This window comes from Branchiostoma lanceolatum, chromosome 1, assembly GCF_035083965.1.
Source record: "Branchiostoma lanceolatum isolate klBraLanc5 chromosome 1, klBraLanc5.hap2, whole genome shotgun sequence".
In the NCBI taxonomy this organism is placed as follows: domain Eukaryota; kingdom Metazoa; phylum Chordata; class Leptocardii; order Amphioxiformes; family Branchiostomatidae; genus Branchiostoma; species Branchiostoma lanceolatum.
The window spans coordinates 20,974,317-20,997,096 of NC_089722.1; the positions used below are offsets into that span (position 1 = coordinate 20,974,317).

The 22,780-nt window shown below is 42.8% G+C and overlaps 2 protein-coding genes across 3 annotated transcripts in view; one reads left to right on the forward strand and one right to left on the reverse strand.

The window, feature by feature from the left end:
* Positions 1 to 22,780, forward strand: part of LOC136440792 (rabankyrin-5-like) — a 32,103-nt gene that overhangs the window by 482 nt on the left and 8,841 nt on the right. The window contains exons 2-16 of the mRNA XM_066436904.1: positions 407 to 596; positions 2,619 to 2,737; positions 2,982 to 3,117; positions 3,652 to 3,775; positions 4,650 to 4,799; positions 5,531 to 5,696; positions 6,364 to 6,565; positions 7,195 to 7,263; positions 7,627 to 7,823; positions 9,262 to 9,359; positions 11,215 to 11,452; positions 11,989 to 12,241; positions 12,633 to 12,801; positions 13,945 to 14,063; positions 14,369 to 14,525. Coding sequence (XP_066293001.1) covers positions 407 to 596; positions 2,619 to 2,737; positions 2,982 to 3,117; positions 3,652 to 3,775; positions 4,650 to 4,799; positions 5,531 to 5,696; positions 6,364 to 6,565; positions 7,195 to 7,263; positions 7,627 to 7,823; positions 9,262 to 9,359; positions 11,215 to 11,452; positions 11,989 to 12,241; positions 12,633 to 12,801; positions 13,945 to 14,063; positions 14,369 to 14,525 — 2,387 coding nt within the window. The remainder of the gene's footprint in view (positions 1 to 406; positions 597 to 2,618; positions 2,738 to 2,981; positions 3,118 to 3,651; positions 3,776 to 4,649; positions 4,800 to 5,530; positions 5,697 to 6,363; positions 6,566 to 7,194; positions 7,264 to 7,626; positions 7,824 to 9,261; positions 9,360 to 11,214; positions 11,453 to 11,988; positions 12,242 to 12,632; positions 12,802 to 13,944; positions 14,064 to 14,368; positions 14,526 to 22,780) is intronic.
* LOC136440773 (putative uncharacterized protein DDB_G0271606) lies at positions 14,990 to 22,032 on the reverse strand. Of its 2 annotated transcripts, XM_066436894.1 has the most exons (3): positions 21,729 to 22,032; positions 20,516 to 20,679; positions 14,990 to 17,210 (listed from the first exon to the last, which is right to left on the reverse strand). In XM_066436894.1, the coding sequence occupies exons 1-3, from the start codon at positions 21,799 to 21,801 to the stop codon at positions 15,639 to 15,641; spliced, it is 1,809 nt and encodes a 602-aa protein (XP_066292991.1). In that variant the 5' UTR covers positions 21,802 to 22,032; the 3' UTR covers positions 14,990 to 15,638. The 2 variants fall into 2 exon arrangements, with proteins under 2 accessions (XP_066292991.1, XP_066292984.1); XM_066436887.1 differs by lacking the exons at positions 20,516 to 20,679; positions 21,729 to 22,032 and adding an exon at positions 17,365 to 20,509.

Below are 22,780 nucleotides of genomic sequence, written 5' to 3' on the forward strand. Positions count from 1 at the left end.
AGTCAACATTTTTAGAGCACTAGATTTTAGCTCACTAGAACTCATACAACCTGTTCCAAAGGACTGATTTGATTCTACTTGTACACATTACAAGTGATTAAAAATATGTGCCAAATGGATACCTGATCAATTCAACTAAAAAAAAAATGATAACATTGATAATCAAGATTTTGTGTGGCTTCGCAATGACAGGGTGTTTTGCTAAAAACCCAGAGGTCCCGTGTTCAAGCCTACAGAGAGAACCCACCACACTTATCGATAAGAGTACTAGGGATCCTTACCGGTGTGTGAGTGGATCATATGTGTCTGGATCTGTAGCTTGTACTGTTCAGTACAAAGCTCGTGAGTTACGCCGTGAGGCAGTTCACCGAGTATGCATTAAAAACAAACAAACGTTATCTTGCAGCTGAAGTTGAGAAGCTGCAGCGGCACCTGAGCTTGCTGCGTCAGGAGTACGTCAAGCTGCAGAACAAGCTGGCCGAGGTGGAACAGAAATACAACGCAGCGGCCGCAGCATCCGGGGACCTGGGGGAGGACAGCTTCGTGGCACGGCTACTGAAAACAGTAGCAGAGCTCTTCGATAAAGAGCTTTACAGGTGACACATCTGTTGTTTGGTTGCTGTAAAGCTTAAAATGTTCACAATGGTTTATAGACGGCTACTGAAAACAGTAGCAGAGCTCTTTGACAAAGAGCTTTACATGTGACACATCTATTGTTTCACTTTGGTTACTCTAAAGCTTAAAATGTTCAGAATGGTTTTATCATCATCAAGAAAAATTATGTTTGCAGTTTTGGTGATGACTTGTATATATGTTTCCATCCAATGTATTACTATTATTAACTATCAATACTACAGAATTGTTTCAACCGCAAACTTAGCACACTGCAGAAACCTCCTTTTCCCTTATAGTTATACTGCAAAATTAAATCTCTGTGAAAAAAGATAAACTTACAGTACTCTATTCTTAGATAGTTAGAAATGAAGCCATGGCCATCATCTTGAATTTGTTGAAAAATGTTGCATAAGATGCAACATGCCTAAATTCAAGCCTGGAAGACAATTTTCTGTGTGACTTCTGTTCCCTGTGACGTGACATCACATGTAGCTCAAAACTCTAACACAGGGTTTTGCTGGGAAAACTCTCCCAGATTATGTTACATTTTTGTACTGTAAATTCATTTATTTTCGCAGTGACTTAATTTCACGGCAGATGGGGAGAGAAGGTCTTTGTGTTATTATTCAAGTTTGCAGTTGAAACAATTTTGTAGCACGGTATGCATTGGAAATGTTGTGATTTCGCAGTTGAGAGGTCGCTGCAAAAACTATGAAAATAAAGCCATCGCAAACATTTCAAGATTTACAGTATTTCATTTTGGTTATGACTACTATTGGCACTAATGTCTGCCTTTTAGAAAAATGATGGCATAATTCTAGATTTGTCAGAAGATTGTTATTGAGATAAAACAAGCTTACAGGTAACTTCAAGTATGGAAATTGGAAAACAATTTTCTATGTTATATGTAGCTTGAAACTTAACGTAATTGATAGGGTTTAACTGCAAAACCTTTCCCAGATCATATGACCTTTGTATGTCCTGTCAAGTAGGGCAATTAAGGCTTTGCCACTGAAAGGGTGCTGTACACGAGAAAATGGACATTTAATGAAAATAAATTGAGTGCTAAAAGTTCTAATGAAATAGAAATGACATGAAATTGTAGCTTTTACATGTCTCAAACTTTGCTACATGATTTTGTTCAAACTTAAAGCCCCTGCATTTGTTTATATTGTTTGTGACACGATAAGGGCAGACATGTTTGTTTTCATGACCTTTTATGGGACCTCCCTTGTACAAAGGCCAAAAAACTGCTTTACATGATTTATAGGCCATAGTCCGCCATACCGTAGATAACTGAAACTATATTACTTTCCAGGATAAATGTAATAAAGTTACTAATGGGAGTCATTTATTTACCATCTAATCTAAACTATCAATAACATTGTTTCATATGTTACCCATTTGGTTGTAGTGAGTGATTGTGTTCGTAAGGTTCAGGATCCAATATAGCTGGTACAGCTGCTGTTTTTTTTTTGTGGATCTCAAAACATGGTTGTAACATAGCAGTACTTGTACAATGCAGCTGTGCATCCTCATTTCTCTGATGATAGAAATAGTACACTTTTATTACCTTTGCTCTGGCATACCTGCATTGTAAGGACTATTCCGAGGAAAGTAAAATGGGGGAAAGACCAGTTGTATTGTGGGTGACCCATACGGCATACTTTTTCTGGAAAACCTACTTTACCTTAGCATTAAGCCCCTATCTCACTGGACCCGCGACACTTTGGTGATCTCGCTGCATCCTAGATTGGATTTGTGTTACCTTTGACTTTATAACAGGAATATCATGCAAAATGTACAAGTATCACTAAAGAGACAACGAAACACACATACAGTGTGTAGCGTAAAAAGTACTATGTCAAATCTTGGTCCAGTGAGATAGGGGATTTAGAAAACCATTTGCGCAATGATCTAATAAAGAGTATAGTTTTATGACTGAGGAAATACATGTGTTTGGGCTTCTCAGATTAACTTTACCTCCTGACTGTTTTCCTCAGTGACCTGGTGGTTCATCTTGATGGCAGAGAAGTGAAGGCTCACAAGTTTGTCCTCGCCAGTCGGAGTAATTTCTGGGGGGTCAACGACCTCGCAGAGGTCAATTCTTTAGATTTCACAGGTAACTTGCCTCTGTTGTCTGCATAGCAGCTGCTATAATGTATATTTTCATATTTTCCTAGAACTAGCATAGAATGGAACTTGATACCATCAAGTACTGTAGCAAAAACCTCATAAGATAACTTTAAGGTCGGCAGGTTTTTGCTAGGGTCGCTCGAGTTACTGGAAACACAACAATTTTTTCCTAGCTAGGCCTAAGGGTAAGTTAGATTAAGATATCTGATTTTTTTCTCTGTTTTCCCCAGGCATTCCATACGAGGTAGGCATGACTATGATGAAGTGGGTTTACACAGACAACGTGGACCTCGCTGAGCAGGATAGTGTCATCCTGGAGCTCATGAGCGCTGCCAGCAAGTACAAACTGGACGGGCTGAAAGACAGGTCTCTCTCTGCTTTTATTACACCGTTCACAGTTGTTGTAAGGAGGTTAGATCAGTTGGTAAAGGTATAGCAGTCATCTTCTTAATCAACTAACTGAAGTCAGGCATGATACTTTTTCAAGTAGTAGTCCAATGCCGTTTCGAATTCGCTACAGCTTGCATTTTCAGCAAAGCAAACCGGGGTCATGACTACTCTTTTCGTGTTGGGTTCTTATACATGCAGAGGTTTGACGCTTGATTCCAATGCTTAAACCTACCTCATGTACAGGGCAACCAGCTTTACGTCACCATCGGGAATAAAAAATGCAATCCCTTCCAACATGTCCAAGCTGAGGCTGACCCTGGGAATCAAACCCCTGCCCGTAGATCCATGGAATTTGATTGGACTCAAATTTGATTGGACTCAAATTTCTGGAAAACATATCTGAAAAGCTTAAGAAGTAGAACAAAGCTGCCACTTTTTCCTATTAATGATTTTTAAGTTATCTGCACTAGAACTTAAGGGTCCTAAACGAAACCATGATATTTTCCACAGATGTGAGAAGGCTCTGATGTCGTCAGTGAATGTTCGGAACTGCATCCGGTTCTACCAGACTGCGGAGGAGATCGGAGCCGAGGTTCTGAAGGCGTACTGCTCCGAGATAATCTCCAATCACTGGGTAAGTCATGTTGTTTGCTGGCCACCCTAACAATTGCAAGGTGGCTTGTTTCTTGGGCAGATCTAAGATCTTATGCAGAACATATTGAGACCTAAAGTTTCAAACATAAGGTCACAACAAGTAGATCTTATGGATGATATTCCCTACAGGCACCAAATCTACTGTCAGAATGGAAAAAAAAAGAACAAGGGGAACAAAAAAAACAAGATGTCTAAATTTTAAAACAAGATGTCTAAATTTTCAACTCAGAGTCCATATGTATAATAACAAGAATTGAAGTGACAAAACATGGTGTCACAGCCAACAAGTCTTTTGTTCCTGTGCACAAAGTGACACTGGTGAGGTTATCTAGTATCACTACAACTACACTCAAGGCTACCACACTGGTATCATTTCAACAATACCCAACTAGCTGTAGCTTTGCTTCTACAACAACACTCAAGGCTACCTCACTAGCGTCACTTCTACAGGTACCCTCAAGGCGGGAGGGAAAGAAGTTTCTTTTTTTTCTTTTTTTCGAAACCAGGGAAAATTCAATGCACACACAAATGTCATCCATAAAATGTACTTGCTGTGGTCTACATAAGCATGTTGTGTAGCTGTGGTCCCAGTGTCACCTCACTGAGGATGAACTGAACTGTGGCATTTCTTTCTCTTATTTTTCCAGAGTGACTTGACAAGTGAAGACTTTGGCGGCATTGGTGCCTCTTGCTAACATACAGTAAAAATACAATGGAAATGCATGTTAGCAGTGTGAAATTTGCAGTGGAGAGACCGTAAAAACTGCAATAATAAAACCCCTGGTACATTTCAAGATTAACTGTTTTGACATACTGAAACAAGCTATTTTAGCATGTCTTTTCCATTTTCCCAGAGTGACTTGACAAGTGAAGACTTTGTCGGCATGGGTGCCCCCCTCCTGTACAAGATGTTTAAGACGAAGACGGACCATCCACTTCACGCGGCCATCAGGAACCAGCGGGAAGACGTTGTTTTCTTGTACCTGATCGAGTTTGATTCACAGGTGAGATCAACATGCTTTTTAACTCAGAACTGGATCAGATGTTTCAGAATCACTACTGTAAAGATATTCCTATAATTCATTCAACTTAGAGGAATTTTGTTGTATTGTTTGTTTGAAATTTTAGAATTAGCTACAGAATTTCAGATTCAAGCTCTGAAGAGTGGCAGTAAGGTTCAACTTTGTAATTAGGTTTTGTTGACATACTACTTTAATTTTACGCCAGAAATAGTTACTCAAGCAACTGGATAAAATTTTGAAACAGTCAGATGTTTCAAACAGCATCCCTCACTGACGAAAGGTAGCAGATGCTGTCTGAAACGTCTGACTGTTTCAAAATCTTACTACCTGGATGTCTAACCTTCATCAACATACTTTAATTTTATGTTGTGTGCCTACATTTTTAGGTTAGGTGCACTAGTGAAACTAGTCCCAGAATGAGTTTTAAGCCATGAGAAAACCTTTGAAATTTTTCCCCATTAAACAGCAGAGGTCATGGTAGATCAAGGAAATCTTGATTGGAGTGTGTCAGAGTGTGAACCCGTTGGACAGAGTTGCTTGGAAGCATGGTGTGAAGACTTGCCGATTGTTGCCCACTTTTCTCCCGAGATGACATCACCGATGTCCTCTTTCAAGGTTCAAGGTTCTCAGGGACCCCAGCAGGTGTATTAATCAAATACTGGATACTACAACTACTACTAGTGCTAAAAGTCCTGTCTGTTTCCCCCTTTTAGCTGCCAGGTAAGCTGAATGAAGTGGACAATAGCGGTGACCTTCCCCTTGACCTTGCCCTGTCCAAGAGACAGGAGAGCATTGCAAAGACTTTGGTCACTCACAAGGTCAATGTTGATGCCAAGGACTCCACGGGACAGTGCTTACTGCACAAGGCCATTAGAAGAGGTGAGTTTATCATGTGACAATGAATTGGTTTAAAACAAAGCCATTGTCTTCAATCTGTATCTATGATGTCTATGATGTAAGTAAAAGATTCTAGATTGAGATTTGTTCCTGTGCAAGATTTTGTCGTTTCCAACCAGTTGTAGTTTTTATCAGGAGGGAAAGTGTATCTAACGGTGACTACATGTACAACTAAAAAAGTTGGAACCCAGCCTGCTTACTGCAAGTCATTTCATACTATAAAGCCTGAAATCTACTCTACCTGTACTGTATCATTGACCTTGATCCTGGGGTCAGGGTAGCGGGTGGTCCTTGCATCACGAGGCGCTGGTTTCCCTTTATTCTTGTTGGTACTTAATTTTATAGCAGCACGGTAAAGCCAGGTTTTTTCTGCATCACATACACTACCAACTGGATTTAGGGTTAAACAGCCCTTTTGGGTGGTCCTTACCTTATTTAACCTGAAAAATGGGTTAAAAAGAGTGACTTTTCCCTCATTTTCACCCCCCATTTTGGGTGAGGACCCCAAAACGGCTGTTTAACCCAAAATCCAGTTGGTAGTGATATATGGGTTGTCATGAATTCGCAGAAGAGAGGTTGCCACGCAAACTGCAAAAATAAAACTGCGAACATTTCGAAGATTTACAATAAGTTCTTTTCGCAATTATAGGTGATGAGTTTGCAGCAGATTTCTTGATCATGCACGGAGCGAAGGTGAACCTGACGACCCAGTCCGAGGAGACGCCCCTGCACCTGACAGCGGGGTACAACCCAGACTTCACCCCACAGGACACCATGGAGGGCATGGCAAGGGTCAATGACCAGCTGCTGGCTAACGGGGCCAACCCCAATGCACAGGACAATACTGGCAGGTATGGGCTGGGAGGTGTGGGGGATTTGTGTTAGTGTCGTTCACCTTTAAGTGCCTAGTGGCACATAGGTCAGCAAGTTTCCTTGATGTTTCAGTAGCAGGGTATATTTTTACAATGAGGGGTTGCTAGTACAATGTACTTCCCCTTCAACATGCTCTAGGCACCTCTTCAACAGAGGACCCCCTTCCTAAAAGACAGGTGCAGCCCCAACCGAGATGCCCTTACCAGGATTGAACCGGGGTCTTCTAGTTAGAAACTAATTGGAACCAGGAGCTCAACTGTGATGCTGCTGCCAGTTTGGCTACAGGGGCACCAGTGGATGATACATGACTGGTGTTTAAAGCCCCTGTCACACATTCATGACCTTCCCACGACTTTGCTCCCGACCACTCCCCAACCATGGTCGGCGCGTGGTTGGGAGTAGCCTGGAATCCTTCCTAGCTCCAGCTCTACAGAAGTACACGGCTCACATGAGCTATTCAAGTGTAGGTACCTTGTACACATAGGACTAGTATAGATATTGACTGTACTGTTCCATCTTTCTTGTGGAATGTTGGTGTGTCTGGTAGTCAGCATTTTCAAAGCACCCCATAACTTTCTGTAATACAAAATCTTAACTTTATTTTCAGCACACCTCTTCACAGGGCAGTGGAGTCCAGAAATGAGAAAGCGTTCTCCTCTCTCTTACAGCAGAGCAAGTGAGTTCTTCTTCTTTTTTGGTGACGCATCAGTAACGGAAGCATTTTATACAGCATTGCGATCACTCTGAAAATGTTTCTTTTGTTGCACAAATGCATCCCCTAGAGAAAAACTCAAGCAGCTGTGGATATATCTGTATGGTACACATGATACATGATAGTGGGTAGATGTCAGCAAAACCAAATGACAAATGCGATTTTGGGCCACGTAGCAGCGTTCAATGGTACTGCAACAGAATTTATAGGATGTCATTTGATTAATGAAAAGGTTAAGGTTAAATCATCATACATAAATTTTGCAAATTTGGGTGTGCACCGCCGAGATGGTTTTTAAACACCTTTCTTTTTTTTTTTCTTTTTTAGCCTTGACCTTGAGCTGAAGAACAATGAAGGTCAGACAGTCCTGTGGCTGGCACTGGAGTCAGCCAAACAGGCCAGCAGTCCCGACAACCCCTTCTCAGACAACAGCCCATCGTCTGAGGATGTGTATGGGGAGGGCAGCTATGCTGCGAGGCTCATTAAGGGGGGCAGCAGCGCCGATGCTATCAACCCTCACACAGGTGTGGTAAAGAAATATCAATTTGAAAACTTGTTCTTTTACTCTAGATTTTCAAACATGAGGTGGTATTGATTTCATATTTTATAGTTTTCACATGTACAGTAGAATCCGCTTAACTGCACACCCCATTTGCCAGCGTATTTGGTGCAATTATCCGGCTGGTGCAATTATGCGAAATTGCCCAGCAGGACCGGTAATACACTGTATCATACATAGGTGAATAGTTTATAAACCTCGGTGTGCTGTATGAACTTGTTAGTACGCATTTAGATGTTAGAAAGCTTTTGTTATACAGGTACAGTGTGGTAACACCGTAGATTCCACCTCTTGTTAGGGCCACGTTTATGCATTGAAACGGTAAATTTCAAATTCTCAGGAAAGACATCTCAGGACGCACACAGTGAGTGAAATCAGTAAGCGCCAGAGAGACCCCTGTCATCTTTGGACAGATTAGACTGTGTATATCATGGTAGTGAATTACTGTACAATGGACTGCACTACGTATCCAGTGGGTAGATATGGTTAGATGGCTTGGATCAGTGACAGACCATTCTCCTTATAGCATAGCCGAACCGCGTGTATGTTCCTTCGGGTGAATGTAGGAAGTTTGAAGGACGCGGATTCAGCTCTGCCATTAAAGGATGTGACAGATGATCACGTCAGCACCGCACCGTCAAAAGTGACTGCTATGTCCGTCCACGTGTCTGTAGCCCTTGCCTAGTCGCCGTGCGGTTTCCCGTAGATATGAGAACTGAGACAAGATGTACGTTAAATCACCAGTCTTTTATTATTGCAGCAGTATGTGAATATAGCACTGCCGCGAACCTAAAACCACCACCAACAGCCCATGTCATTCTTAACGCGAAATCAAATCCCCGCGAACTTAATGCATTCACAGTAATTAGACAGTGTACAGGTAGAGACCAATCTTTATTGAGTACAGCATCCTGTCTGCCAAAATGCAATACTGACTTTTGCTAGGCGGGTGTCTCCTTATGCTGACGACACACACCGTGACCCGCCCGGGACCTCCCATACGATCGCTATCAACGTGACTGTCAATGGAGACCACCTTCTTTTGTTAGTCAAAACAATTTTAGACATATTGGCGGTATTGTGCCTCTACATAGGCACTTATCGGCTCATTTGTACCGCGTTTGCCGATTTTTAGCGCACCTTTTTAGTTGACTTGTCGAGGATTTTTCATACAATTTGGTGCAGTTATCCGGCATTGGTGACAATGCGCGGTGCAGATATGCGGAGTCATTAACAATGCAGTGAATGGGAACCGGTTTGGGATTTTGGGGTTCGGTGCAGTTAAATGGAATGTGCGTTTATCTGAGGTGCAATAAAGTGGCTTCTACTGTATTTCAGATGAAGGCAAATGTGTATGTTAAGATTTTAATGATCTCATTATAATAATTCATGCATTTTTTCAGGTGACAGTCTGCTCCACCTAGCAGCTAGAGCAGGAAATGAGGAAGCAGCATTGTTTCTGGCTTCTTATGGGGCAAACCCAAACCATACCAACAACAGGGTAGGTAAAACAGTTACTACACGTATCCATATCCCATGGGCATCTTACCTCTAAATTTTATACATGTACCTAGTGAAACAGGACAAAGTGATCACTGTCCATAACTTGTATTTAACAATTAACCATCAAATATCAATCAATCAATCATTCAATCAATCAGTGAGCTCACCTAATATCTTATGTCATACCAAGGAGGTTTTATATAGAAGGAGAGCGGACGAGCTAAGTCTTTATTGTACTATGCGTGTAACGGGTGTGAAAAGTCAATGTCGCGTCAAGGTGCGAATTACCCCGATATGCATACACCCCACGCCCAGCTTGGCGACTTAGCTTTGTTTTCACGGGTGCAACCAAGGAGGCATAATGACTCTGTAGAGCAACTTCGATCTTTTTTTCAGCAGTTACTTTTGAGGAGGACTTTGAAACATTTGAGTTACAAGAATGCAACGTGGAAGATGATCTCTCTAACGGCGAGAATCAAAGCACTATGTGGCAACCAACGCTGCCGCCGGCAGCCGCGGTACATTTGATTGCGAAGCCTGTGAGAATGTATACAAAACCGCCGGATGGCTTGAAAAACACAAGTCTTAGAGAACAGTATTTTTTTAATGTGCATATATGCCGACTGAGGAGAAATTACAAACTTAGCTTGACTTGGCTCGCATTACCCTGGAGCCCAGACTAGTACCGGGTCGCTAGCGATTTCCTTCGGCGGCGGTCCAAGAACTCAGCCCGACCGGACTAGACTCCCCCGATGCGCTAATTACGGCATCGGTGGGCTTGGAGCTTTCGGTCGCTGAAGGGATTGGGGGGAAGGAACCGGCTAAAGAAACCAGCTAAAAGGCCCGATATACAGTCTGCATCCCAGGGTAGGCTCGCATACACCTTCTTGAAGTTCTTCTGTAAACATGCCAATCGGGAGCCGAAATAAATCGGCCTAAAAGTCTCCTAAGGAAACACATAGCTATCCAAAACATGACCGAAGAATCCATGGATACGAACCAAGGACCTCCATGCACGAAAATCATACAAAAAGTCACTCCCAGGTGCCGGAAAATCTACCCAGGGTCCGTTGACCAAAACAACAAATTTGGAACGAGGCACCCTTCAGCTACTCAGAAAAAACGAAAACTTACCAAAGAAAAACGATACAAATTTTTTTTGGCAACATGAAATATAGGTATGAATCTATATTTTTGACGCTAAAAAACAGAGACTTGTCAACAAAAATGACCAAAAACTCGCCCTAGTTCGTCGCACGGTAAAAATTCAAGTATCCAGATGACCGCCATTTTGTCCTCGATCGAATGATGACGTCAGCCGAACCCTACCGGGTGTTCCAAATAAGGAAATCGTCGGAAACCCGAGGCATCTCGGCTGCCGGTCGGCTCAAGCTCGGCACGTGTGACGTCATGCCGAAGCTCCTTTGCATAGAAAACCGCGATTCACGCATCGGTTCAAAGACGGCGCCGCGCCAGCTATACACAATGGGTCGCAGCGGGGCGAAACAAAAGGACCCAGCGGGGCGCTAGCTCGCCCGCTCTCCTTCTATATAAAACCTCCTTGGTCATACCTAGGCCATGGTTACGTTCGATACAAGTGTTTGGACCGGTCCAGTATTCCACAGGCTTCCATTGAATCATTCAAACACCCTTCGCATTCACAGGGTGTGCCAGATTGGGACATGTTGGAATTGATTTTCTTACAAATTTTTGTTCAAGGACACAAAAGTTTCTCAACTTCTGGTACATGGTCCCATCCCTCCCATGGGTTGGAATCAATATAAGGTAATGCCTGTGCTTCCGAATCACTAACAAGGCATGATGTTTTTACACTTTCTTTAATGTGTTTACAGGGTGAGACTCCTCTCCACTGTGCAGCCCAACAGGGTTTGTCGCGCCTGGTGGAGAAACTGTTACACATGGGAGCCAACCCTAACAAGCAGACCCTGCCCGTACTCAGCACAACGGGCACTCAGATGTTCTCCGACGACGGGGAGTTGGGAGAGTCTGAGGGGTACAACCACACACCCCTGCACCTGGCTATAGCAAACCAACATGCTGATGTGGTCAACATATTCCTAGAACACAAAGGTACGGTATAAAGGTTTACGGAGGTGTAACTTAATTGTTTTCGGTGTGTCTGTGTTGTTTCCGCAGTTATTTCCATATTCACAGCAGACTGACAGGACTTGAGGGCTAAAATGGTCCCAGAATAAGGGGAGTTGCAGAGTGACAGGAAGTGGACTTCAGAGTTGGCAGATTTAGTAATTTCTCAACATTGTGTGACAGCTGACAGACATTCCAGGTCAAAGAGATTCACAGGAAGGTATTGTTTTTAGACCATCACAAAATTGAATGTTCTTTTGGGGTGGCGATGATGTACTGTAGTCTGTACAAAATGTTAATCTTGAAATGTTCACAGTGGTCTTGTTTCTGCATTGACGGTCCAATGTCTTACTACAATGTAATTTACTACAGAGTTATTTTAACTGCGAACTGAAAACACAGCAAAAACCTTCTTTCCCCTTCTATTGCAAAATTAAGTCCCCACGAAAATGAATGAATTCACAGTGTAATTTTTGAGATTTGAACACTACAAGGCTCACGTATCCTTCCTACTGTTTCAGCAAATGCCCTAAATGACAGCAGTGGACTTCAGGTCATTCCAGACTTCAATCTGAAGGACTCAGACGAGCAGACGGTACTAGGACTGGCTCTGTGGGCGGGCATGCACGACGTTGCGGCCAAACTGTTGGGCGCGGGAGCTAGCATCAACTATAGGACGTCCGACGGCATGACTCTGTTACACTCAGCTGTGCAGAAACAGGACACAATAAGTGCGCTCTTCCTGTTGGAGCACCAAGCAGATATTGGCATTAGGTAGGTTCGAAATGGATGTTTGAATTGTTACCTCAGTCTGTGAAAAGAGATGTATTATATTTGGTGTGTGACTTTGTTTGTTTGTTTGTTTGTTTGTCTGTGTGCATTTCCACACTCAACTTCCTGGGGACACTAACAGAAAGTTAGTTTTTTTTGTGCTATATGCATACATGTTGCCTTATGGGAACCATTAGGAAAATGCATAGAAAGAATCAGCAAGGAATTCACAATAAGGAATAAAAGAAGTTCACAAAAACTCTGATATATATCTTGTAGATATGAGAGCTTCGATTTTGCGTTGATATTTGTGGTTTTGAGGTCTTGAAAAAGAAAAGTTTAGAATGAGTTAACGGCAGGATGTTGAAGATCCTTATTTCCTGCGTTGCTTCAGGACACATGAGAATGAGACCCCCCTCCAGCTGGCCATCAAGAGACACCTCCCCCTGGTGGTGGACGCCCTGTGTGTCAGGGGGGCGGACTTGAACTCCGTGGACGAGGACGGTAACCCCCCTCTGTGGGCGGCCCTGGAGAGTGGACAAGAAGACATCGCTTCTACACTGGTAAGGGGGGTGGAAAAGAGATTCCTTGCTACACTGATTGTATTTTATATTTGATACCCACAGATACTGAGCCATATTGCTTAGTTCTTGTTATGACAGGTGCTGTTACTGGATAACAAATTTTTTTGTGCACAGCCAAGTTTTCATACCTAGCAGACATTTTAGTGACCGTCTGTCACCTTCCTCAGGGCAAGAATGACTGTTTCTGCTTTGCACTGCAGCTAGGTGTCACTGCTGCATTGCAAAGAATGCGGTCCCAAACATGACTGAGTTTATATCCCCCCTCATCATGGTTCATGACAAGAATAGATTTTCTGATCCATACAGTCTCCTTAATGCGAAGATTGAATCCTCCCTGTCTTGGCCCGTTTCAGTATATTTCAAAGAACTTTGTTATCCAGTGTTTTACCCACCTGATGAAACTACATGTATTCACGGATAGTTTCTTACTGATACTAAAAGTCTTTAATGTGAAGAAAAATGTGGGGAGAAGAGAAGAAATAAAAGTGTTATGTTGCTGTAGTTTGCGAAATTACTTATTTCTTGCTTGGTTCAAGGATAGGAATATCAGCCGTGTGTAGGAATGGTCTCAGTATGAACAGATCTATGAATATGATATTGTTTATGATGTTTTAGCTTTGCTCACTTTGCCATTTTTTGCATTCTTTTTGTTTCGTCTATTTTTTGTCGGCAGTTGGAACATATGGTACGTGAAAGAACAGTATTTTTTTTGCAACATTTTTAGGTTTCCTGTTTTTTTGTTACTTAATGTAATTATGATAATTAAGGTTTTTTTATCATAACATTATGCTCTCCCTTTGGGAAGGAAAGTGCATCAGTAAAGATTACAAGAATTCTTGTTTATCTAAGAAAACCTTATTACATGTGATTCATATATATGTAAAGTTGTTGTGTCTCAGATGTAATTGATTTTATTCTCATTTTTTTGTGATCTGCATTGTAGTGAAAGCTCTGTTTTAAAGCGTCAGCCTACAGACTAGAAAATGGAAAATAAGACATTTGTATGAATTGAAAGCTTTTCAGTGGAAGCCAACTTTCAGATCTGGAAACAGACCAAAAGAAGTACACTGCAGTAATTTTATAACTCTAACAAGTTGGCACAACGTGTGTTCATGTTTGTAGGTTAGACATGGATGCGATGCCACATTCTGGGGCCCGGGGCCCAACGGCTGTGAGCAGACTTTGCTTCACAGAGCCATTGATGAGAACAACGAGTCTGTGGGCTGTTTCCTCGTAAGAAGGTAGGTCTGTCTTTGTCTGGTAAGAGTATCACTAGTGTCTAACTCAGGACTGTCTCCAGCTTTTAAAAAATATTCTTCCGTCCCACTCATTGTTTTGGAGCCCATGTTATTTTCATTTAATAAATCTGTCATTTTGGGCTTACAAAAAAGTTCCGCCTTTTACCTCCCCAACCAAAGTCAGGTCACTACATGTGTAGCATGTAAAGGTATTCAAACCCAGGGCCCCTTAAGTTTTACTTAAGGATAATACATGTAAAATAACATTTTCATGTTGAGTTTGTTTTTTCCTCCCCCCCCCCCCCCAGTGGTTGTGACGTGAACAGTCCCAGGAGACCTGGCCCGGGGGGTACAGGAGATGAGGAGGCACGAGACAAGCAGGCCCCCCTGCACCTGGCCTGCTCCTGGGGACAGGAGATGGTCACTCAGTGCCTCATCGAGCACAACGCTGACATCAATGCCAAGGTAGGGACCCTTCATTTTAAACTAATTAATTTGGTCTCAGTTTGTTCCTTTGGCATAACCAGCAAACTGGCTTTAGTCATTACACGTCAGTTTTGTACTGTAGGTACAGGCTTTGTAAGATCAGACTGTAAGGTTTAATCCACTCACACCGGAAAATGGACCCCTACTCTTTATGATAACTGTGTTGAGATCTTTAACGTGCTCAAGGTGTGGTTCTCTTCAAACACGGGACCTATCCAAAGCTATAGGTACTAATTTTCTCCTAAGCCGAGTGTGGAAATACAAGTGCCTTTCTCAAGGGTACAACATTTTGGGCCTGCTAGGGATTCGAACCCAGAACCATTAGATTCTAAGTAAACAACCCAGCCACAAGACCATCTTGTCACCTTTTACCAGTTACCAGCAGCCATTGACTACTTTTGCATCAGAAATCAACACACAAAAATGACAGAATAAGATGTTAATTAATGATAATGATAAATGTTTATCAGTCTTATAACATACTGCCTACTTATTGTAACTTAACAATCAATAACCTTACCTCTTTACCATAACCCATTATCAACAAGGTAATGTTCTTATTTGGTACATTTGCTTTGAGCACAGATACAGGTACATGTATGTTCCATGCATTATGCAAGTAATTATAAACTAGAAGTGAATTGCAATGAGGGGGCTGTTATTGTTGACAAAAAACAAAAAAGATTCTGGTATCGATGAACAATTTCTGGGATAAAAAGGTGAACTGCATGTACCAAAAGTAATTCTGATTTGTACAATCAGATAGAGAGTTGCAGGAACCAGTCATCAGTGCACACTTACTCTCTCATACACAAATTGAGTATGGAACTCCTGCTGTCAGAGAAGTTCAGTATGAAACACTGGTTACACTGAAGTGTACAAGTTAGGCAAGATTTTTTTTCAACCCTAAAGCCCAAAAGTTCAAAAATAAGATATGTTAACCCCTGTCACAACTCCATTCATAATTTATAAACACCAAGACCAATTTTCTTCATCTTTGCTTGCATCAATCTATTCTTGTTTGTCTACTTCTTCTTGAGGATCTTGTTGGTCAACAAACTCTTCCTGATTGCCCTCTTGCTCATTTGCAATTCATTTATCCTTCGTAAGTTTCTGCTTATCCTTTTCATTACCGTCAGTCAGTGAAGGCTTCACGTAGGACTCCCAGAAGTGGACTAGCGCCACCCTGAGTGCTCCTATAGCCTCCTCCTGCTTCTCTGCTCTTGTGGTCTGCTGTTGGACCCTCTTGTCTACCTCTAGAATCAGCTCCCCCTGTTTGGCTATGTTTCCATCCTGCTCCATGTTTTTCTGTTGTTCTACGTTGCTCACCTTGGTGTAGTAGTCCAGGACGGTGTTGCTGAGTTCCGCCTGCAGCTGCTCCAAAGATGAGACCCTTTCCTGGCAGGTCTCCATCTGAAAGTCATGGTCGTCGGCTGCCATCTCTAGTTGGTCCACCCTTTCTTCCTGGGCTGCCAGCCTGCTTTGTAGCGCACCAATGGTGGTCTGCTGCCATTGCAGGACGGCGTGCAGTTTCTCGAAGTACGACATGGGATCCACAAGTTTTCCAGTCGCATCCTCTTTGCCTGGAAGTGGAAGGTTTGAATAGGGCATTTCATTCTCTTGAGCAGGATCCTCTGAAGAATCCTTCGTCTCTTGATCATCAACACCCTCTTGAGACTCCCTGTCCTTATCTTGGCTTGTATTGGTCTGATCTTCATCCTCTTGGTCAACAACCACTTGAAGGTCCTTCTCTTCATCTGCAGTACCTTGGTCCTCTGCAGATTGCTGTGTTTCCTTCTGTTCATCCGCAGTACCCTGGTCCTCTGCAGATTGCTGTGTGTCCTTCTGTTCATCCGCAGTACCTTGGTCCTCTGCAGATTGCTGTTTGTCCTTCTGTTCATCCGCAGTACCTTGGTCCTCTGCAGATTGCTGTGTGTCCTTGTGTTCATCTGCAGTACCTTGGTCCTCTGCAGATTGCTGTGTGTCCTTCTGTTCATCCGCAGTACCTTGGTCCTCTGCAGATTGCTGTGTGTCCTCTTCGATGCCATCAGCTATCTGCTGCTGTTCTGCTTCCTGTTCCAAGTCCTGATCCTGGACAGCAATGTCTTTCTTCTCTTGAGCATCTTGCTGGAGTGAGTCTGCTTTGCCTGTCTCAGCTGCAGTATCCTTCAGGCTGTCTGCATCTGACTCAGTCTTTTCTGGGATGTTTTCTTCTACCTTTTGACCCTCCTGTTCTTGCTGAATCTCTCGCTGTACCCGTACGCGTTGTTGTTCCTGTTGAGTCTGTAGGTCTTGCTCTTGTGTTTGCTGTTCTTGTTGAATCTGTTGCTGTATCTGCTGCTCTTGATTCACTTGTGGCGGCTGTTCTGGCAAAACCTGTTGCTGTGCCTGTTCTTGCTGCATTTGCATCACCTGTTGTGGCTGCTGCTGTTGATATAATTGTCTGCCTTGTTGCATGACTTGCTGCCGTGTTTGCTGCTGTTGCTGCATCTGACCTTGCTGTTGTTGAACCTGTTCCACTTGCTGCTGTTGCTGCATTTCCCTCTGCTGTTGCTGAGCCTGTTGCATTTGCTGTTGCTGCATTTGTCTTTGCTGATGTTGGATCTGTTGCTGTTGTTGCTGCCTTTGCTGTTCCATCATCCGTTGTGCATGTTGTTGTTGTGCCTGCCAAGCATAGGAATTGTTATCAAATGAAACAAAAAAACAATCTACCATTGTTAACGCACTGCAAATGAATGATTTTAGATTAAAGAAAATGAAAGATATCGATATAAAGTTTAAGTCAGCGCTAGACATTTACAATAATGTGACTGTATACTTGTGTATCTGAGTGGTCTTGTTGAAGTGAATGTGTAGGTGTTTCCTCTCCTGCCGGTACATTAACCTCTTCCTGATTTTGGTGTACAGGTGGTGTTTGTTGGGCCTGTTGGGATGTTTGTTGGATGGGTGGTGTCTGCTGGGCCTGTTGCTGTGTTTGCTGGACCTGGTGCTGTGTTTGTTGAATGGGTGGTGTTTTTTGGGCCTGTTGCTGTGTTTGTTGAATGGGTGGTGTTTGTTGGGCCTGTTGCTTTGTTTGCTGGGCCTGTTGCTGTGTTTGTTGCATGGATGGTGTTTGCTGGACCTGTTGCTGTATTTGTTGGATGGGTGGTGTCTGTTGGGCCTGTTGCTGTGTTTGCTGGACCTGTTGCTCTGTTTGTTGAATGGGTGGTATTTGTTGGGCCTGTTGCTGTGTTTGCTGGTCCTGTTGCTCTGTTTGTTGAATGGGTGGTGTTTGTTGGGCCTGTTGCTGTGTTTGCTGGGCCTGTTGCTGTGTTTGTTGGATGGGTGGTGTTTTTTGGGCCTGTTGCTGTGTTTGCTGGACCTGTTGCTGTGTTTGTTGGGCCTGTTGCTGTGTTTGCTGGACCTGTTGCTGTGTTTGTTGGGCCTGTTGCTGTGTTTGCTGGTCCTGTTGCTGTGTTTGTTGAATTTGTGGTGTTTGCTGGTCCTGTTGCTGTGTTTGTTGAATTTGTGGTGTTTGCTGGACCTGTTGCTGTGTTTGCTGGGCCTGTTGCTGTGTTTGTTGGATGGGTGGTGTCTGTTGGGCCTGTTGCTGTGTTTGCTGGGCCTGTTGCTGTGTTTGCTGGGCCTGTTGCTGTGTTTGCTGGTCCTGTTGCTGTGTTTGTTGGATGGGTGGTGTTTGCTGGTCCTGTTGCTGTGTTTGTTGAATTTGTGGTGTTTGCTGGACCTGTTGCTGTGTTTGCTGGGCCTGTTGCTGTGTTTGTTGGATGGGTGGTGTCTGTGGGGCCTGTTGCTCTGTTTGTTGAATGGGTGGTCTTTGTTGGGCCTTTTGCTGTGTTTGCAGGACCTGTTGCTGTGTTTGTTGAATTTGTGGTGTTTGCTGGACCTGTTGCTGTGTTTGCTGGGCCTGTTGCTGTGTTTGTTGGATGGGTGGTGTCTGTGGGGCCTGTTGCTCTGTTTGTTGAATGGGTGGTCTTTGTTGGGCCTTTTGCTGTGTTTGCTGGGCCTGTTGCTGTGTTTGTTGGATGGGTGGTGTCTGTGGGGCCTGTTGCTGTGTTTGTTGAATGGGTGGTGTTTGTTGGGCCTTTTGCTGTGTTTGCTGGACCTGTTGCTGTGTTTGTTGGATCGGCGGTGTCTGTTGGGCCTGTTGCTGTGTTTGTTGAATGGGTGGTGTCTGTTGGGCCTGTTGCTGTGCTTGTTGAATGGGTGGTGTCTGTTGGGCCTGTTGCTGTGTTTGTTGAATGGGTGGTGTCTGTGGGGCCTGTTGCTGTGTTTGCTGGGCCTGTTGCTGTGTTTGCTGGGCCTGTTGCTGTGTTTGATGAATGGGTGGTGTTTGCTGGGCCTGTTGCTGTGTTTGCTGGGCCTGTTGCTGTGCTTGTTGAATGGGTGGTGTTTGCTGGGCCTGTTGCTGTGTTTGTTGGGCCTGTTGTTGTGTTTGTTCATCAGGGGGTGTTTGTTGGGCCTGTTGGGATGTTTGTTGAATGGGTGGTGTTTTTTGGGCCTGTTGCTGTGTTTGTTGGGCCTGTTGTTGTGTTTGTTCATCAGGAGGTGTTTGCTGGGCCTGTTGTTGTGTTTGTTGGGCCTGTTGGGATGTCTGTAGGATGGGTGGTGTCTGCTGGACCTGTTGCTGTGTTTGCTGGGCCTGTTGCTGTGCTTGTTGAATGGGTGGTGTTTGTTGGGCCTGTTGCTGTGTTTGTTGGGCCTGTTGTTGTGTTTGTTCATCAGGAGGTGTTTGCTGGGCCTGTTGTTGTGTTTGTTGGGCCTGTTGCTGTGTTTGTTCATCAGGGGGTGTTTTTTGGGCCTGTTGCTCTGTTTGATCGTCAGGAGGTGTTTGCTCGGCTTGTTGCTGTGTTTGCTGGGCCTTCTGCTGTGCCTGTTCCCTTTTCTTTCTTGTCTCTTCCATTTGTCTTTGCATATCTAATTTTCTTTCCAATTTCTGGTGGTGAAATGATAAGAACCGTTGTTAATCAGTGGCTATGATTAGTGTAAACATATAAAGAAGTTGTTCCAAATAAGGGCCAAAGCTTGATAACATTTGTTGTAATATGTGATTTTAAGTGCACATTACTTTAAAAGGTTTCAGGATTTAGTTACAGGTTGTCAGCAGCAAAATATCTAAATTCTTGGACATTACAATGCCACAATTCTTTTCAGCCAACATTGCAAAATGTAATATTTGTCATTATAATGCATTCTGGAGCTGACTAAATTGCAACATGTTTTCTCCATAGAATCATTCAAATTGTGAATTTCTCACTTAGTCTGTCTAATGAATATTTCCCACTGGCTAATGAGGCAACAGACAGGTATTATAGCAGGAAATTGAAAAAGACAGGAAATCTAGCCCCTCGGGGCACGAATGTACAATAAAGGTCTTCATTCATTCATTCATTAATCTATTTTGAGACCTTTTTTTTTTACCTTTGACCTAACTTCCTGCCAGCGTTTCTAATGTGCTAAGCAGGTAGAAACAAAATACTCTACTGCATTCAAAATAACAACGGGCAAGCAAGCACAGACAAGTTGAAAACAAAACCTCCATACACGGAGGTAACAAACAGGGCCCTAAATACCACTTACATGTACGTGTGCAAGTTTGCACATGTAGAGTCAGAGCTGTGCATGTAATTTCAAGACCTGCACTGATGCAAGTTACTACTAGTAGAAATTTATCCCCTTTTACTCTCGTAAATTTTCACTCCAAACAAAGAATCAGTGCTCAAACAAATTACTCATTAAGCAAGCAACATCCCTTCTGTATAGATTAGAGTACGACATGAAGTCTTAGATAGTCAGTCTGAAACATCAAAAATGGAGATATACATATGGTTTATAGTTCACTATCTTTGGTTGTGCAAGTAAGCACTTTTTTGGTGCAAGTAATTCTTTTTTAATCTTCACAAGTACAAGTTGAACCAAAATTGTATTTCAAGCCCTGCAAAATAAGAAGTAACTGTGGGTTTGTGGTCTACCCTTGCTCTCTCCTGTTCGGACAGTTGTTGTACCGGCGGGCGTGCCTGTCGGACGACCTGACGAGGGGCCCTGGCCTGTTGCTGCTGCATGGGCTGGCCTCTCTGTTGTATTGGCTGGCCCTGTCTGTTGAAGCCCCTCATTGGTGGCTGCTGGTGACCACGAGCTAGAACAGCGAATGAATGAAGAGTTTATAGAGTAGCTTGGTGGCAATGTGGTCCTGTGGTTAGGATTGTTGACTTAGAATCCAAAGGTTCTGGGTTGGAATCTCTAGCGGGCCCTACTGTTGTGCCCTTGGGAAAGACACTTTACACCTATTGTAAATGTATTTAAGTTCGCGTTGTTTTTATTTCGTGCTAAGGCGAAAATGGAGCGTTCGCAGTGGTTTTAAGTTCGCAGCAGCGCTATAGTCACATACTGCAACCGTATCAGACAAAAATGTTTGCGGTGGTTTTAAGTTTGCGGTGAAACGGTCGCCGCGAACATAAGACCACCGCAAACATTTCTGCATTTACAGTATTTCCTCACTCAACTCAGAAAATGAGAAACTAGTATCAGTTTGAGACATCTTCTATATCCACACCTCTATATCGAGGATATCCACACCTTGAGCATGTTAAAGAACCCACCACACAGAGTAGGGGTTCATCCTGGTGAGTTGATCAAACCTTACAGTCCATTATTACTCAGCCTGTACTTACGTGTGCTTACCAGTTCTGTGAAACAAACAAAGCTTTGCCGACCAAATGTTTGCACCACTTGATAAACTGAACAATCGCTGACACTATTTATTTGATGCAGAATGATGTAATTGATAAATACATACATAATAGTTAAAAGAACATTTCCTACGTAGTAGAAACACTTAATTACTAGCTCGAGACTGTTATTAAAAATATTTTGATAGACTTCCACATGTACTTCAAGACCTCTATTCCATTCCATGTCCCGAGTTGTTTATGATTAACAGAAACCTCTGGCCAATTTTACTGTAGTTAGAGACACCCTTTCTTACTCACAACAAAACTTGATATGTCTCCATTTATTTCATTTCATGCCATGGTATTTTTCAATCAAACTGTCTAAATAGGAAAACTGAAGCATATCTTGAAGGTATTTGGACACCATGCAATCTAATAAGTTACAAAGCTAATGTCCAGACTATAGACTAAATGACAATATACCCGGTACAAAGTGTAAAACATGTTGACTTACCTTGGCTTTCAACATAGAAAACCCCACACATGAGTACTACAGAGAATATTGCCGAATGTCTGACCGCGACCATGTTTAGGAAAGTTCACTAAGCCAGCCTCTCGGATTCAGCAATGAGGATCTCTACTAAACATGGGAATTTCAGGAGTCAAACTTTGTGTGATGCCAGTTCGTAAAAGCCTCAACCAAAGTGCTATCAGTACAAATGTATGTGTGTGATTACTGTGATATCTTTACCAGCCAACTCGGTATAGTGTAAATAGCACCAACAGGATATGTACACTAGCCGAGTGAATTTTGTTAAATATAATCACGGCAGGGCAAAGTTCATTCCACGTTGCAGGATGTCGTGCCTGACGACGCTAACATTCCGTCAACGTCATTTGTTTACGATCACTTCTTGATAACAACAGGAACATTCCTCTGCCACTGTTTGTTTAATGATTAATCTGAACACACCTTTTCAAGTGTGTTTTTCTTTTAATCATGTGAGTGTATAGGGACAATGGAGTTCATAGATACTAGATGGAAAACTCAGACATAAAGAGTTTATGAATATTTGAATTTTTAAGGCCATGACATTTTCATGAAAATGCCTGACAGGCGCTTTTGTTTCTTTTGAAAAATAGATTTAAATTCGTTTCCATGAGCTCAGGTTACAGATGCATTTTTTCACCATGTCAATATTTAATGATGCAGACTCAGGCTTCTAATGAAAAATGTTGCTCGAGCATGTTAAAGGGGAAGGGCTAGCAACCCCTCCCTGTAAAAATATACCCTGCCATAGAAACAGCAAGGAAACTTGCTGACCTACATGTACATGTATGTGCCACATGCAAGGGTCTGAACGAATGAACAAACTATACTGTAACAACTACTACATGGTGAGCAGCAACAACAACATTAGTACCATTAGTACCAAGTTGAACAAACCCCGCATTAGTACCATAGATATAGAAACTTACTATAGAATAGCAATATAGAATGATCTTGTATTACATGTATACCTTTTGTTTTACCGTACATTTGTATTTCGACACTGTTGTCAACAT

Bases quoted from the DNA above. Each gene is read 5' to 3' on its own strand.
- LOC136440773 (XM_066436887.1), bottom strand. From the start codon at position 19,458: ATGCAAAGACAAATGGAAGAGACAAGAAAGAAAAGGGAACAGGCACAG. The intron at 17,211-17,364 runs GTATACAGTCAC...TATGCTTGGCAG, and splicing joins AAGACCACTCAGATACACAA to GCACAACAACAACATGCACA.